Genomic DNA, 15,277 nt, shown 5'->3' with positions numbered 1-15,277 from the left:
TGTGCATTGAAGTTCACAAGGGAAGAGGTGAGAGGAGGAGAGCACTTAGACGTGAGTAGGAATTCAACATGGCTGCTATGAAAGTGAACTGTGTTTATGTGTGGTCGGGTGTATTCATTCCGCCGATTCTGTTGAAAAAGTTTATTTAACAGAACAAAACGGGGATAAACATACCTGAATTTGTCCAATAGAAACTCTCGTCTGCAACTGTTGGACTAATGATCACACCCTATATCAGCTTGATGCAGTATTGAATGTCACTGTCTGTCCATGTGTCACTGTCTGTCACCTCAAATGTGTCTGTTGCCCTGTGTGCACCTACACGTTGTAAACTTTCAGTCATAGGCTAGGTTGTAGCAACCTCATGATGGGTATAGGGAAAATGTGAGTATCATGTAGTAGCCTAAACCTATCGATGTACATTGAACTGGGTGAATGGAATATGAATGAGAGTCATCCAATATGCTGTATTATATTTATTTTTTTAAAGGTTTTATTTAACTAGGCAAGTCAGTTAAGAACAAATTCTTATTTACAATGACGGCCTACCCCGACTGGCAAAACCCTCCCCTAACCCGGACGACACTGGGCCAATTGTGCGCCACCCTATAAGGGGCTAAGGCCATACTCATGAGAAAAAAAACGTCCTCCCAGATCTTAAACGGTACTGACCGTTACTGGTACAATTGAGGTCAGACTTCACCGCTATGGACATATAGATGACTCTACCTGTTTCTTTTGAACTGCTCGATGCCCCATATTATGTGAAGGAATTTAAAGAATTCTCGGTTTGGTGATTTTCTTTCAACATTTCAGTTGAATGCATTCAGTTGTACAACTGACTAGGTATCCCCCTTTCCCTTTTCAAGAGTAGCATAAACTTGCAACAAGAGACCGAAAGGTTTTTCCAAACAGAGACCGAAGGTTCAGCAGCTTAGTGGGAAAGACAGACATCATTTTTGACAGTCATCTGCAGGCTTACACAGTGTCCTTTGGGATACGAAATTCGAGACGCGCAGTTGAGAGAACCGTTACTTTCCATCGTTAGTCTATCAGTTGTTTAGCCATTTTAGGATTTGTTAAGTAGACCTAATCCTAATTGATTCAAATTGCAACTATCAACCGAGAGAGTAAAAATGACTCTGTAATGGCAAACTTTGACCGTTTTTCATAATTGTTTTCTACTGTAGCCTCAGGTATTTGCGTAGGAGGGAGAGGCATCACCAAAACGGAGCGCACAAAGCCATTGCGCGCAGTACCACGTCATTCTGTCAAACTTATTGAAACGTGTTTTGTTACTTTCTGGCAACATATACTTCATTTTCATTCAGATAATATTTAAATAGGTGGGGAGTTGGGGGAGATGATGACAGGATTTCGACTGAACTTGGCGCCTCTCAAGGAACCGCTGGGATTCATCAAATTTGTAGAATGGGTAAGTAGACGACATTGTCCAGAATCCTACTGGAGAAAATCTGCAGCTCAACAGTTCTAATAGCGGAGGGAGTTTTCACTCTAGTTCGGGGCTGTGGCCTGAGAAAATAAAATAGAAAAGACTGTATATCACGCTTTTTTGCACTTCAATCATATTGCATGTTAGAGCAAACCACACAAGCTTTCATCAGTTATTTTTTAACTAATGTGTCACAGTTTTGTTTTATTTTGTCAGTCTCTTTTCTCCTGATTCTGCAATGACAAAATAATGATAGCCTACAGTATGACATTCATTCAACTCTCCATTTTAGCAAAGTCTGCGGTGGGAGGTGGCCGAGCTACACCTGTGTTTGTAAGACCATGAGACAACCCGAAAACCGGTCTTCTCACATGTAGTGTCTGAACCTACAAACCCGGTACCAGTTAAACAAAATAATGGAAGTTTGGAGGTCGTTTTGGGGTCCAAAAAACTCATATTTCATGAGCTTTCTTAGGCTGTATCTCCTAGATATAGGACAGATACTTCAAAACCTTATTCCTTAAGATACATTTTTTTGACTGTCTGTTTTTGCCTGGAATGTGTTATTCAATGCGTTTCTATGGGCTATAGTAGTAATGGGCAAATTGAATATTTTTTCAATAATTTTTTATATATCTTTATTTTATACCTACAGGGGTCCTAAAATTCTAAATCAAATAGCTAAATTATCCATGGTATGACCATCTTAAAACAATTCGATATGTTAGCTTAGTAAACCTCTCCCCAAGGCGTAGACTTTTAGAGAGTTAATCAGAACTGAAGAGATGTGATCCAGTTTTCAGACCAAGGTCACATTCCTTCCACTTTTGAAACCATGTTGTCCTCAGAATCCATGCTTTTAGAGAGAATTCATTAATCAAGTTTAACCGACTTGTCTGCATAACTCAGTCAAAGGAATCCTGTGTAGCTATGCAGGAGGAAATTAGGTAAAAAATTCAGCTGTTCTCTCTCTCTCTCACTGTGCAAATCCTTCAAGATACAGGCTGCAGGCCAGACGGGCAGCAACACCCCAGTCATCTGACCATAGACTTTTACACAACAGGCTATTGTCTCTGTCTGTGCATTTGCAGTACTCACTAGATGTTAATTGCTGTGAGATGGCACAAATTGCTACAATTAGGTAGTCAGTCAACAGGAAGTTGTCACACTGTGAAATGAAAACATCTGCAGAAGGGCGAGAAAGAAGGGCCTTTCCGGAACCAAAATGGAGGCACAGTGACAAAGTAAGATTAAGTTCACCCTAGACACTGATCTCAGGTCAGTTGTGTGTTTCTTGTCCTATTAGTTCCTACTAGAAAGGGTAAAGCTGATCCTAGGTCTGGGCTTAGGGGCAACTTGTACCCGAAACTGATTCATTCTGATGGTGCAGTGTATTATTACACTCCAACTCCCTCTAGCCTACATCTAGAGAGAGAGAGCGAGAGAGCCGAGCATCAACAGAGAACAACATAGCTTGCAGCAGAGATAATGAAAAGAGGATCAAAGCAGATCTTTATGTAGACCGTTAGATCCTTCTTGTTCTTGGCAAGCTTACCGTTGGGTGTGATGCTGCATGCATGCTATTCAATTCTTTCATTCCGTTTATCAAAACACCCCCCTGAGCTGGTCTACTACAGTATCTTACAGTATGTCCAGCAAGCAATGTTTCTCCATTCTCCCTGCTCAGCTAAAACAGTTGACATGATATCTCTCTTTCTCTCAATCACTCTTTCTTTCTCTGTTTTAAACAGCTGACAGCCATCTTTGCATTTGGGAGCTGTGGGGGTTATTCTGGCAGGAATATCGTGTCACTCTTCTGCAGTGAAGGAAGGAACGAGACGCTGAATGTTACTTTTAGCTATCCCTTCAGGTGGGTGTCAGTCAGTCCTCTCTCTGTGTGTTACTGTGGTTGATACCCCATACAACTATTAGACCCTGCAAAAAAAAATTGAAATATTTGAAATGCCTTGATGTGTTGTCGGATATCCTGCTGGAACTGTGAAGGAAGTTGTATAGATATCATCTGTTCGAGGATGTTCATGGTGGAGGAAACAACTTGACCCCATGACCTCAACTGATTATTTCCTCCATTAAACTGAATGAGTGTTTTCTTGTGCAGTGTAAGGACTGGGGTTTATTCCAGGTGTAGTATGACACAAACAGGAAGTGACCTGTGCAGTGAAGATGTATCAGGTTAAACTAGATGACACAAAGGATACTTTTTAATTGTCAATCAGAAAGATTTGCAGCTGAAATTGTGACAATATAAAGTCTCCATTCTATCCTCTTGTTATTGTCATTATACAGTATATCCCCTGGGTATAAGTACACTGAACAAAAATATAAATGCAACATGTCAAGTGTTGGTCCCATGTTTCATGAGCTGAAATAAAAGATCCCAGAAATGTTCTATACGCACAAAAAGCTTATTTCTCTTAAAGTTTGTGCACAAATTTGTTTGCATCCCTGTTAGTGAGCATTTCTCCTTTTCTAAGATAATCCACACCTGACAGGTGTTGCATATCAAGAAGCTGATTAAACAGCATGATAATTACACAGGTGCACCTTGTGCTGGGGACAATAAAAGGCCACTCTAAAATGTTCAGTTTTGTCACACAACACAATGCCACAGATGTCTCATGTTTTGAGGGAGTGTGCAATTGGCATACTGACTGCAGGAATGTCCACCAGAGCTATTGCCAGAGAATTGAAGGTTAATTTCTCTATCATAAGCCGCCTCCAACGTTGTTTTATAGAATTTGACAGTACGTCCAACCAGCCTCACAACTGCAGACCACATGTATGGCATTGTATGGGCGAGCGGTTTGCTGATGTCAACATTGTGAACAGAGTGCCCCATGGTGGCAGTGGGGTTATTGTATGGTCAGGCATAAGCTACGGACAACGAACACAAATGCATTTATCAATGGCATTTTGAATGTACAGAGATCCGTGACAAGATCCTGAGGCCCATTGTCGTGCCATTCATCCGTCCCCATCACCTCATATTTCAGCATGATAAGGCACAACCCCATGTCACAAGCATCTGTACAGAAGCTGAAAATGTCCCAGTTCTTCCATGGCCTGCATACTCACCAGACATGTCACCCATTGAGCATGTTTGGGATGCTCTGGATCGACGTGTACGACAGCGTGTTACAGTTTCTGCCATATCCAGCAACTTCCCACTGCCATTGAAGAGGAGTGGGACAACAATCAACAGCCTGCGAAAGAGATGTGTCGCGCTGCATGAGGCAAATGGTGGTCATACCAGATACTGACTGGTTTTCTGATCCACGCCCATACCTTTTTTTATAGGTATCTGTGACCAACAGATGCATGTCTGTATTCCCAGTCATGTGAAATCCATAGATTAGGGCCTAATGAATTGATTTCAATTGACTGATTTCCTTATGAACTGTAACTCAGTCAAATCTTTGAAATTGTTGCGTTTATATTTTTGTTCAGTATATTTACAGTGTGACACTGATCTCTTACCGAAATACTCTGGATAACTCTTGTTATATCACGTATAGATGTACACTGAAGTGTAAAGCTGTGTTGTGTCCCCAGGTTAAACCTGGTTGCTCTAGTGGAGGCCAACACCACTCTGTGTAACCACTCCGTGCCCGTCACCCACCTGGTGGGAGACTCCGCCTCCTCGGCCCAGTTCTTTGTGGGCGTGGCCATCATCTGCTTCCTGTATTCTATAGTGGCGTTGCTCATCTACCTGGGCTACATGCACATGTACATCGACTCTGACTTCGGCCCTATGTTTGTGAGTACTGGGAAAGTAAAAGCACAACACCTAGATTGAAATCCCCATATGTGACTTGACATTAATATGATTGATGTGATTTGATTTTGATTGAAATTATTTATTTAAGTGTAATACACCTACTGGTGCCCAGCCCACATGGGCTTACAAGACACTACTAAACATAGTACTATTTTACTTGTACTCAAAACAAAATAACATTTGACAAATTATACACGTACAATAATCATGGCAAGTACAGCTACACTACACTACACACTACACAAACTGTACATTTCTCCTTCTCCTCTAGGCATTGTGAACAAACTGAGCAATCTCAAACACACCCTGTCTGAAACAAAATTCAAGCCTCTGCTTGTCCCGTAACCAGAATACTTCAGGGTAATCACCCCCCCAAAAAAATCAAAAAATAACATCTCAGATCATCAAAGAACGTCTGAGATCATTATACAGAGGGCAATAAAACACTAAATGGATTTTGTTTTCGATTTTCCCAAGATCACACATTAGGAAAATTCTCTTTTCTTCAGGGAATCTGTTAAATCTGCCTGTCTCTATAGCCAGAGGGAGGGTGCGGGATCTGACTTGTGCACAAACTGACCTTTGGCTTCTTGCTAGGTTCAGGTGGACATATGGTTCAGGGGTATAGTTCTCTTTGATGAGAGTTTACGTTCTAAGCAGGGGTTGGAATCAAAATGAACAGAACCGTTATTACTTTTTGTTCAGTTCCACTGTTCCGACCAGCAAAATACATTATTGATTTCTTCCTAGTCTCATTCTTGCTGACATCAAAAGTAAAAAAATAAATATTAATAGGAGACCGAATGCGATCGGACCACCGTCTAATTGGCCTCCATATAACTCTTACAGAATTCCACGTAGATGGGGATATTGGACATTTAATCAAAGCCTATTGAAAGACAATTTGTTCTTCACAAAGACAAAATAATTCATAATTTACTTTTTTTTGCACAACATAGGTACAGCAGATCCCCTTATTGTATGGGACACTTTCAAATGTACTTTTAGAGGCCATTCAATACAATATTAATAATTAAAACAAATGCAGTTTAGTTCAAAAGAGATTAGACTAATAAAGGAAATAGAGGAAGTAACAGAGCAGGAAGATGGTAATGGTAACTACTATAGAGGCACAAAATAGGTTAGAGGAAAAACAAAAAGAAATGGAGGTACTTATTCAAGAATGATTAAGTGTAATGTATTACAAAAATAAAGCGATTTGGATGGAAAATGGTGAAAAAGGCACAACATTTTTCTTGACTCTTCAACATAGAAATTCTACCAAAAATAATTTACAGAAACTCGTTACAAATGATGGAGTTATCCATGATTCACCAGATTATATTTTGAAAGAAGAAGCTAAATATTTTAAGCATATGTTTTCTTTTCAGTCTCCTCCATTTCCACTGAATGATGTTAACTGTAAGGATTTCTTCCCTAATAATACTACTACTAATAACAATAATGTCAAATTAACACATTTACAGAAAGACCTGTGTGAAGGCCAACTTACAGAAGAGGACATTTTGAGGAAATAAAATCTTTTCAGTCTGGAAAAACACCAGGGCTTGACGGTATACCAGTAGAAGTATATCATACCTTTTTTGATGTACTCAAATATCCATTATTAGCATGTTTTAATTACTCCTATCCAAATGGTAGACTTTCAGGTACTCAACAGGAAGGTCTGATTTCATTACTTCTAATACAGGACCCACGTGGAAAGTATAAAGATCCAGTCCATTTAAGAAACTGGAGGCCTCTAACACTTCGATGTTGTGATGCAAAAATCCTGGTGAAATGCATATCACATAGAATATAAAAGGTTTTACCAGATATTGTTCATCCTGATCAGACAGGTTTTTTACATGGACGATATATTGGAGATAATATACGACAATTACTTGAAACAATTGAACATTATGAAACATCGAAGATATCATGCCTGGTCTTCATAGCAGATTTTGAAAAGGCGTTTGATAAAGTACGACTAGAATTTCTATATAAAAGCCTTCCTTACTTTAATTTTGACGAATCTCTTATACAATTGGTTAAAGTTATGTACAGCAACCCCAGATGTAAAATAGTAAATAATGGATACTTCTCAGAAAGTATTGAGCTTTTAAGAGGAGTAAAACAAGGCTGTCAGTTGTCTCCTTATCTATTTATTATGGCAATTGAAATGCTATTAAAATTAGATCCAACAAGAACATCAAGGGGTTAGAAATCCTGGGGATAAAAACAAAAGTGTCAATGTATGCCGATGACTCTAGTTTTTTCTTAAGTCCGCAATCTGGATCCCTGCACAGTCTCATTGAAGATCTTGATCACTTTTCTAGCCTCTCTGGATTAAAACCTAATTATGACAAGTGTACCATATGTATGTATTGGATTGTTAAAAAATACAGTGTTTACACTACCTTGTAGTTTACCAATAAAATGGGTGGATGGTGAAGTAGACATGCTTGGTATTCAAATCTCTAAAAATATAAATGAATTTACCACAAATCATTTCAATAGAAAGTTAGCAAAAATAGATAAGATTCTGCAACTATGGAGAGGTAAATAGTTGTCTATTTATGGAAAAATCACATTGATTAACTCTTTGGCCCTATCACAGTTTACTTACTTATTAATGGCATTGCCTACTCCAGATGACTCGTTTTTTAAATCGTATGAGCAAAAAATATTTCATTTTATTTGGAATGCTAAGCCAGAGAAAATTAAACGTGCCTATTTATATAATGAATATGAGTTTGGGGAGCTAAAATGATTAAATATTAAAGCTTTAAACCTCTCACTAAAAGCTTCACTCATACATAAGTTATACTTAAACCCAAAATGGTTCTCCAGTAGATTATTAAAGAAAGGCTCATCCTTTGTTCAAAATAGCCTTTTTGCTTTTATACAGATTACAACTTCTCATTTCCGACTAATTGAAAATAAAATTTTGTTTAAAGTATCGCTCTTTTCTTAAACAAGCCATACAAAGCTGGTTACAATTTCAGTTTTATCCTCCAGAAGAGATAGAAAAAATATTACAACAAATGTTATGGTTAAACTCAAATATACTGATTAATAATAAAACATTCTTTATGGATTTAAATTATTTTAAAATTATATTTGTTAATGATATTATGAATAGAAACAGAGGCGTTATATGCAATTACTGAAAATATATGGGAATATCTGTTCGATCCAAATGTACAACCAACTGATTGCAGCATTACCACAAAAATGGAGGAGACAAGTGGAAAAGGGAGAAGGTAGGGAACTTGTTTGTCTGGTATATATTAAAGATACAAATTGGCTGAAAGGAACTGGCATAAATAGAAAAATATACCCGTTTCATTTGAGGACAAAAATGTTGACAGCTGCGCCATACAGGTTGCAAAATAAATGGGAATACATTTTCGATGTACCAATTCTATGGCACATCATTAATGAACTGGTACAAAAAACTACACTTGATTTAACACTTTGAGTTTTTCAATTTAAATTATTATACAAAATTCTTGCCACCAACAGAATGCTATATACAGTATATGGGGCATACAACAATCTCAGCTCTGTAGATTTTGCTGCGAAGAGACAGAATCAATAGATAAATTGTTCTGGTATTGCCCCTACAGTTGAAGTCGGAAGTTTACATACATCTTAGCCAAATACATTTAAACTCAGTTTTTCACAATTCCTGACATTTAATCCTAGTAAAAATTCCCTGTCTTAGGTCAGTTAGGATCACCACTTTATTTTAAGAATGTGAAATGTCAGAATAATAGTAGAGAGAATGATTTATTTCAGCTTTTATTTATTTCATAACATTCCCAGTGGGTCAGAAGTTTACATACACTCAATTAGTATTTGGTAGCATTGCCTTTAAATTGTTTAACTTGGGTCAAACCTTTTGGGTAGCCTTCCACAAGCTTCCCACAATAAGTTGGGTGAATTTTGTCCCATTCCTCCTGACAGAGCTGGTGTAACTGTGTCAGGTTTGTGGGCCTCCTTGCTCGCACACGCTTTTTCAATTCTGCCCACAAATGTTCTATAGTATTGAGGTCAGGGCTTTGTGATGGCCACTCCAATACCTTGACTTTGTTGTCCTTATTGCCATTTGCGACCAAGCTTTAACTTCCTGACTAATGTCTTGAGATGCTGCTTCAATATACCCACATAATTTTCCATCCTCATGATGTCATCTATTTTGTGAAGTGCACCAGTCCCTCCTGCAGCAAAGCACCCCCACAACATGATGCTGCCACCCCCATGCTTCACAGTTGGGATGGTGTTCTTCGGCTTGCAAGCATCCCCCTTTATCCTCCAAACATAACGATGGTCATTATGGCCAAACAGTTCTATTTTTGTTTCATCAGACCAAAGGACATTTCTCCAGAAAGTACATTATTTGTCCCCATGTGCAGTTGCAGACCGTAGTCTGGCTTTTTTATGGCGGTTTTGGAGCAGTGGCTTCTTCCTTGCTGAGCAGCCTTTCAGGTTATGTCGATATAGTACCCGTTTTACTGTGGATATAGATACTTTTGTACCTGCTTCCTCCAGCATCTTCACAAGGTCCTTTGATATTGTTCTGGGATTGATTTGCACTTTTCGCACCAAAGTACGTTCATCTCAGAATGCATCTCCTTCCTGAGAGGTATGACGGCTGCGTGGTCCCATGGTGTTTATACTTGTGTACTATTGTTTGTACAGATGAACGTGGTACCTTCAGGTGTTTGGAAATTGCTCTCAAGGATGAACCAGACTTGTGGAGGTCTAAAAAAAAACTGAGGTGTTGGCTGAATTCTTTTGATTTTCCCATGATGTCAAGCAAAGAAGCACTGAGTTTGAAGGTAGGCCTTGAAATACATCCACAGGTACACCTCCAATTGACTCAAATGATGTCAATTAGCCTTTAAGAAGCTTCTAAAGCCATACCATAATTTTCTGGAATTTTCCAAGCTGTTTAAAGGCACAGTCAACTTAGTGTATGTAAACTTATGACCCACTGGAATTGTGATACAGTGAATTATAAGTGAAATAATCTGTCTGTAAACAATTGTTGGAAAAATTACTTGTGTCATGCACAAAGTAGATTTCCTAACCGAATTGCCAAAACTATAGTTTGTTAACAAGAAATTTGTGGAGTGGTTGAAAAACTAATTTTAATGACTCCAACCTAAGTGTATGTAAACTTCCGACTTCAACTGTATGTAGCTTGTTTCTGGTTACAGGTTCAGGAATGGTTAAAAAATCACAACATGCACTTAAAATTAACCTTACAAATAGCAGTGTACCAGTGAAAGCCATAGTCAGTCAATAAATAATATAATAACACTTGTAGGAAAGGTTTTCATCTTTAGCTCACAATCTGTGGATACTGTACGATTAGAAAGGTAAAAAATTATGTAAAACAGCACAATTGAAAAATATATCGCACATGGAAACCAAACGATAGGTGGGATGGGCTAAGACTGGCTGAGCGTTGGGATTAAAGAGTTTGTGTTTGCTAAGCTATTATTGTTATGTGACTGCTTTATATAAAAGTACCATGTATGAAAATGTGTATGCAAAATGTATATGTAAATTGTATGTATAAAATGTATGTATATGTAGCAAAAAAGCTGTAAAAAAACGAAAAGATATTTGTCCTCCGAAGAGGGGTTGTGGAGGGGTTAATCATTTTTAAAAATTTAAAAAAAAAAAGTTCTGAACCGGTTTGAACCCCCCAAAAAGTTAAAGTTTGTATCAGTCCTTTCTGTTCCTTTTTAAACCCCTGAAATAATTTAAAAATATATATATTTAGCTCGAGATTAAATTAATTCACCAACGGATAGAACAGCTTGCTATGGAGTGGGCAAGCTACAGTATGTACATGCATTGGACAGACAAGTGTATTGTAGGGTGTGAGATGTGACTGAAGGCCAGCATCCCGGAGTTGCCTCTTCACTGTTGACGTTGAGACTGGTGTTTTGCGGGTACTATTTAATGAAGCTGCCAGTTGAGGACTTGTGAGGCGTCTGTTTCTCAAACTAGACACTCTAATGTACTTGTCCTCTTGCTCAGTTGTGCACCGGGACCTCCCACTCCTCTTTCTATTCTGTCTCAAGATAGTGCACTGTTCTGTGAAGGGAGTAGTACACATCATTGTACGAGATCTTCAGTTTCTTGGCAATTTCTCGCATGGAATAGCCTTCATTTCTCAGAACAAGAATAGACTGACGAGTTTCAGAAGAAAGTTCTTTGTTTCTGTTCATTTTGCACCTGTAATCGAACCCACAAATGTTGATGCTCCAGATACTCAACTAGTCTAAAAAATGTCAGTTTTATTGCTTCTTTAATGAGCACAACAGTTTGCAGCTGTGCTAAAATAATTGCAAAAGGGTTTTCTAATGATCAATTAGCCTTTTAAAATGATATACTTGGATTAGCTAACACAACGTGCCAATGGAACACAGGAGTGATGGTTGCTGATAATGGGCCTCTGTACGCCTATGTAGATATTCCATAGAAAATCTGCCGTTTCCAGCTACAATAGTCATTTACAACATTAACAATATCTACACTGTATTTCTGATCAATCTGATGTTATTTTAATGGCCAAAAAATGTGCTTTTCTTTCAAAAACAAGGACATTTCTAAGTGACCCCAAACTTTTGAACGGTAGTGTATGTTGCCTGTTTGTATATAATGTTTTCATTTTAATGTGTTCACCTGCCTGGGGACTGCAGATGGAAATTAGCTTGAAATGAAATCTGGTGCAACACATAATCTCTCAGTGTTCTGAGATGTATGTTTTTGTTGTACATCGTCTCTGTCCAAAAAAACGCAATAAATAAATAGGCCTACATGCTTTAAGCAAATGTCTTGAGTTATTCATGCATATCTTCCAGTAGGATGTGAACAATTTATTTTCTGTCTTTTGATTACTCCTCTGGTCATTGTCACGCCAACCAAGACATCACAAACAGATCAGGCTACAATTGAATGTACTTCCTTATCCATTTTCAACCTTGCTTAAACAAAGTGGTTCCAACGGGGACAAAGTAAGTGATGATGACTTCGGTTCCCTCTTCCCTCTCTCCCCCCAGGATTTTGGTCTGACGGCAGCGATTGCCTTCCTGTGGCTAGTGTGTTCCTCAGCATGGGCCAAGGGGCTGCAGAACGTGAAGGATGCCACCGGGACAGCGGGCATCACCTCCACACTGGCACTCTGCAAGGAGAGCGACGTGGCCTGCGAGGTCACTGACTTTGCCAACATGCGCACCCTCAATGTCTCTGTGGTGAGTAACTCAACCGTTCTTTTATCCTCTATTAGATGATGCTTGTTAATCAGGATGTATCAAGTTCACATTCACTTGAATTACATGATAATTACATAGATAAAAAAAGAGATCAAATGTAACATTTTCCTTTAGTTTTTCTGCACATCCAACAGAAATACTGTGTTTGCCATGCTCACTTATGTTTGACCATATGGTCTCACTCTGACTAAAGTGATCTCTGCCTCTGTCCTCTAGGTGTTTGGGTACCTGAATCTGATTGTGTGGGCGGGCAACGCCTGGTTTGTGTACAAGGAGACCCGCTGGCATTCTCAGAAGTACACTGCCCAACAGGGGGCTGGGGCCGGGCGTGGTCAACAAGTCCCTGCTGCTATCTAATACTCTACTGCACTTCCAATGCACAAAATAGCCCCGACACACCCTAAGTACTCCTGTAGATCTGAGAGGATTGGATAGATACACTATAAGCTTTATGGTAATAGGCAGCTTCATCTTGCCTGCTGATTGGGTGGAAATGGGCCATATCTATACCGTGCCTTAATTATCAATATCTATGCTTTGTCGAATATATCTGTGCCTTCAATACCTATCCCAGTATTGGCCCATGCCTTTATGTGCCTTAGCATGACAATGCTTTCTCTCCTCGTGCCTTCTCTAACCTCTAAACCGGTGCCTTCTCTTACCAGTAAACCCCACGAAGCCCTGGTACGTTCTCCTAAGCTGTGGTACAGACTCATTGACAGCATTTGTGCACTTTGACCTGCAACTATCTTTGTGCTGGGCATTTCTGCCAAACCCTAACCTGGGATAGTTCAGATTCTTAAACAATGCGTCCTTTCACCTCATGGCCTAGAAGGAATCATGATTTGTCGTCACTTGCCTCTTTTTGCCAAGTGTAGCAGTCTTGCTTCCGTCCCTCTCCTTGTCCCAACCTGGGCTCGAACCAGGGACCCTCTGAACACATCAACAACTGCCTCCCACGAAGCATCATTACCTATCGCTCCACAAAAGCTGCGGCCCTTGCAGAGCAAGGGAAACAACTACTTCAATGTCTCAGAGCGAGTGACGTCATCAATTGAAACGCTACTAGCGCGCACCGCTAACTAGCTAGCCATTTTACACCGTTTACACAAGGATGCATGTGTCTCTGAATGTACCGTTGGCCTTATGCTTTCTTAAATGTAATTTAAAAAAAACAATTTTTACGTTTGTTTCATTTGAAATTAAGATTCCAATCTTGATCTTGTATCTTTCAATGTCATCTTCTGTTGCGAAGACAGATGTTTAATTATGTTCTTTAGTCCTCCATGTTTTTTCTACTTTGTATTATGCTGTTTGTTGAACCACAGCCACTAAGAAATTGTGCACTGTCTGTGCATGTGCTGGCTTTATGTTTTGAAATCTCCTGTTTTTTTTAAAATGAATGCTTAAATAATGTTTTCAATTATTATTTCTTGTCATTACCTTTGCATTTCGGATCTATTTTCTGTTATTACCTTTGATATAATAAAAGTGTAACTTGAAGTGCTTGTGTACGGAAGGCCAATGTTGAGTGTATGTGTGTTTATAATGTCTGGTATACTGGTTATGCCTCTGTCTTCCTCTTGTCATCATTAGACCAACTTTAGCTTTATGGAGGAGTTGTATGTATCTGTCCTGTGGTGGAGAGAGACAGAGCTGTCCTTTCCACAATATGCAAATAATGTCTTCTTTCTTTTTGAATAAAAACCAATAAATTTCCTACAGTCTGTTTCCTTTTATCGTATAAAAGTAGATTTATCTCTTTCTCTCTCTGGTAATATTTACTTAATTTACAAGCTGTACTGGGGAGGTTGCGGGAGATTTCTGACCCAAAGACTCCTGAAGACATAATGCTGCTTTTGTTTCATGATTTGTCCTGTGACCTCAATGTTTACTGTTTGTCTGGAGAACAAACAGGACACTATTTGGTAAAGCTGCTCCAGTGTGTTTGAGCTGATCACTGACATCCTTAATGCATCATTCCTCCCTTCCTTAAAGTACTCATCTGACATGACTGGATCATTTTCATCTGTGTGATCATTGTTTAGACCTACCAGACTGTCTTTGAGAGCAACAATTACTTCCTGGAAGGGGAGGATGAAATTATGCAATATTATAGTAGCCTATTGGAACATGGCTCAAGTTTTCCTCCCAGTGATGTCCTGCAGCTAGAGAACCACTGTTACATGCTCAGTCATGTGGTCTGTGGTATGCCACACTGACACGTGCAGAAGGCATGGAGCCCTATTGGCTTTGGTTCCTGTTCCACACCAGCCGACTTTCACTGATCTATTACTAATGTTATTACACAGTCTGTAAATATAACACAGGTTTGACCACTCAGCCACACATTTCTCCAATAATCACTTGCTGACTGTTGGATGGGTACTGACTATGGATATTTTCACAAACATCGACATCACCATACCAATGAGCCAATGTCGTAGGCTACTGTCTGTCCATCATTGAGTGGAGACGCTATTTCCAATTCCAACCACAAGAGGTCAATGCTGGGTCATTTTTTGTTGTTGTGCCATGGAGCTGAAGAGCACTTGCAACAATTTATATAATTCCTATGCCAAATTTGTGATCAGCAAGAGTGACACTTTATATTATAATGTGTGTGGGCAGCAAAGGGTCTTTTGTTTGTGTAGTGCAAAAGTGTCCAACATTTTTGTCTGTAGTACAATTATTATTGACCGACTAGGATATTGCTGCTTCATAACG

At 39.1% G+C, this 15,277-nt stretch overlaps 1 protein-coding gene across 2 annotated transcripts; it reads left to right on the top strand.

Annotated features, from left to right (window-relative positions):
- The first annotated feature begins 1,239 nt into the window (after window positions 1-1,239).
- On the top strand, window positions 1,240-14,269 carry LOC139534214 (synaptophysin-like protein 1). Of its 2 annotated transcripts, XM_071333132.1 has the most exons (5): window positions 1,240-1,435; window positions 3,205-3,323; window positions 5,027-5,231; window positions 12,338-12,529; window positions 12,767-14,269. In XM_071333132.1, exons 1-5 carry the CDS (start codon window positions 1,364-1,366, stop codon window positions 12,905-12,907), a joined length of 729 nt encoding a protein of 242 aa, XP_071189233.1. In that variant the 5' UTR covers window positions 1,240-1,363; the 3' UTR covers window positions 12,908-14,269. The 2 variants fall into 2 exon arrangements, with proteins under 2 accessions (XP_071189233.1, XP_071189234.1); XM_071333133.1 differs by lacking the exons at window positions 3,205-3,323; window positions 5,027-5,231.
- Window positions 14,270-15,277: the final 1,008 nt, after the last annotated feature.

The sequence above is a fragment of the Salvelinus alpinus genome, chromosome 11 (assembly GCF_045679555.1).
Source record: "Salvelinus alpinus chromosome 11, SLU_Salpinus.1, whole genome shotgun sequence".
Taxonomy (NCBI): Eukaryota; Metazoa; Chordata; class Actinopteri; order Salmoniformes; family Salmonidae; genus Salvelinus; species Salvelinus alpinus.
This window is presented reverse-complemented; position numbering and strand designations above follow the sequence as displayed.

Bases quoted from the DNA above. Each gene is read 5' to 3' on its own strand.
- LOC139534214 (XM_071333132.1), top strand. From the start codon at position 1,364: ATGATGACAGGATTTCGACTGAACTTGGCGCCTCTCAAGGAACCGCTG. The intron at 1,436-3,204 runs GTAAGTAGACGA...TGTTTTAAACAG, and splicing joins TCATCAAATTTGTAGAATGG to CTGACAGCCATCTTTGCATT. The intron at 5,232-12,337 runs GTGAGTACTGGG...CTCTCCCCCCAG, and splicing joins CTGACTTCGGCCCTATGTTT to GATTTTGGTCTGACGGCAGC.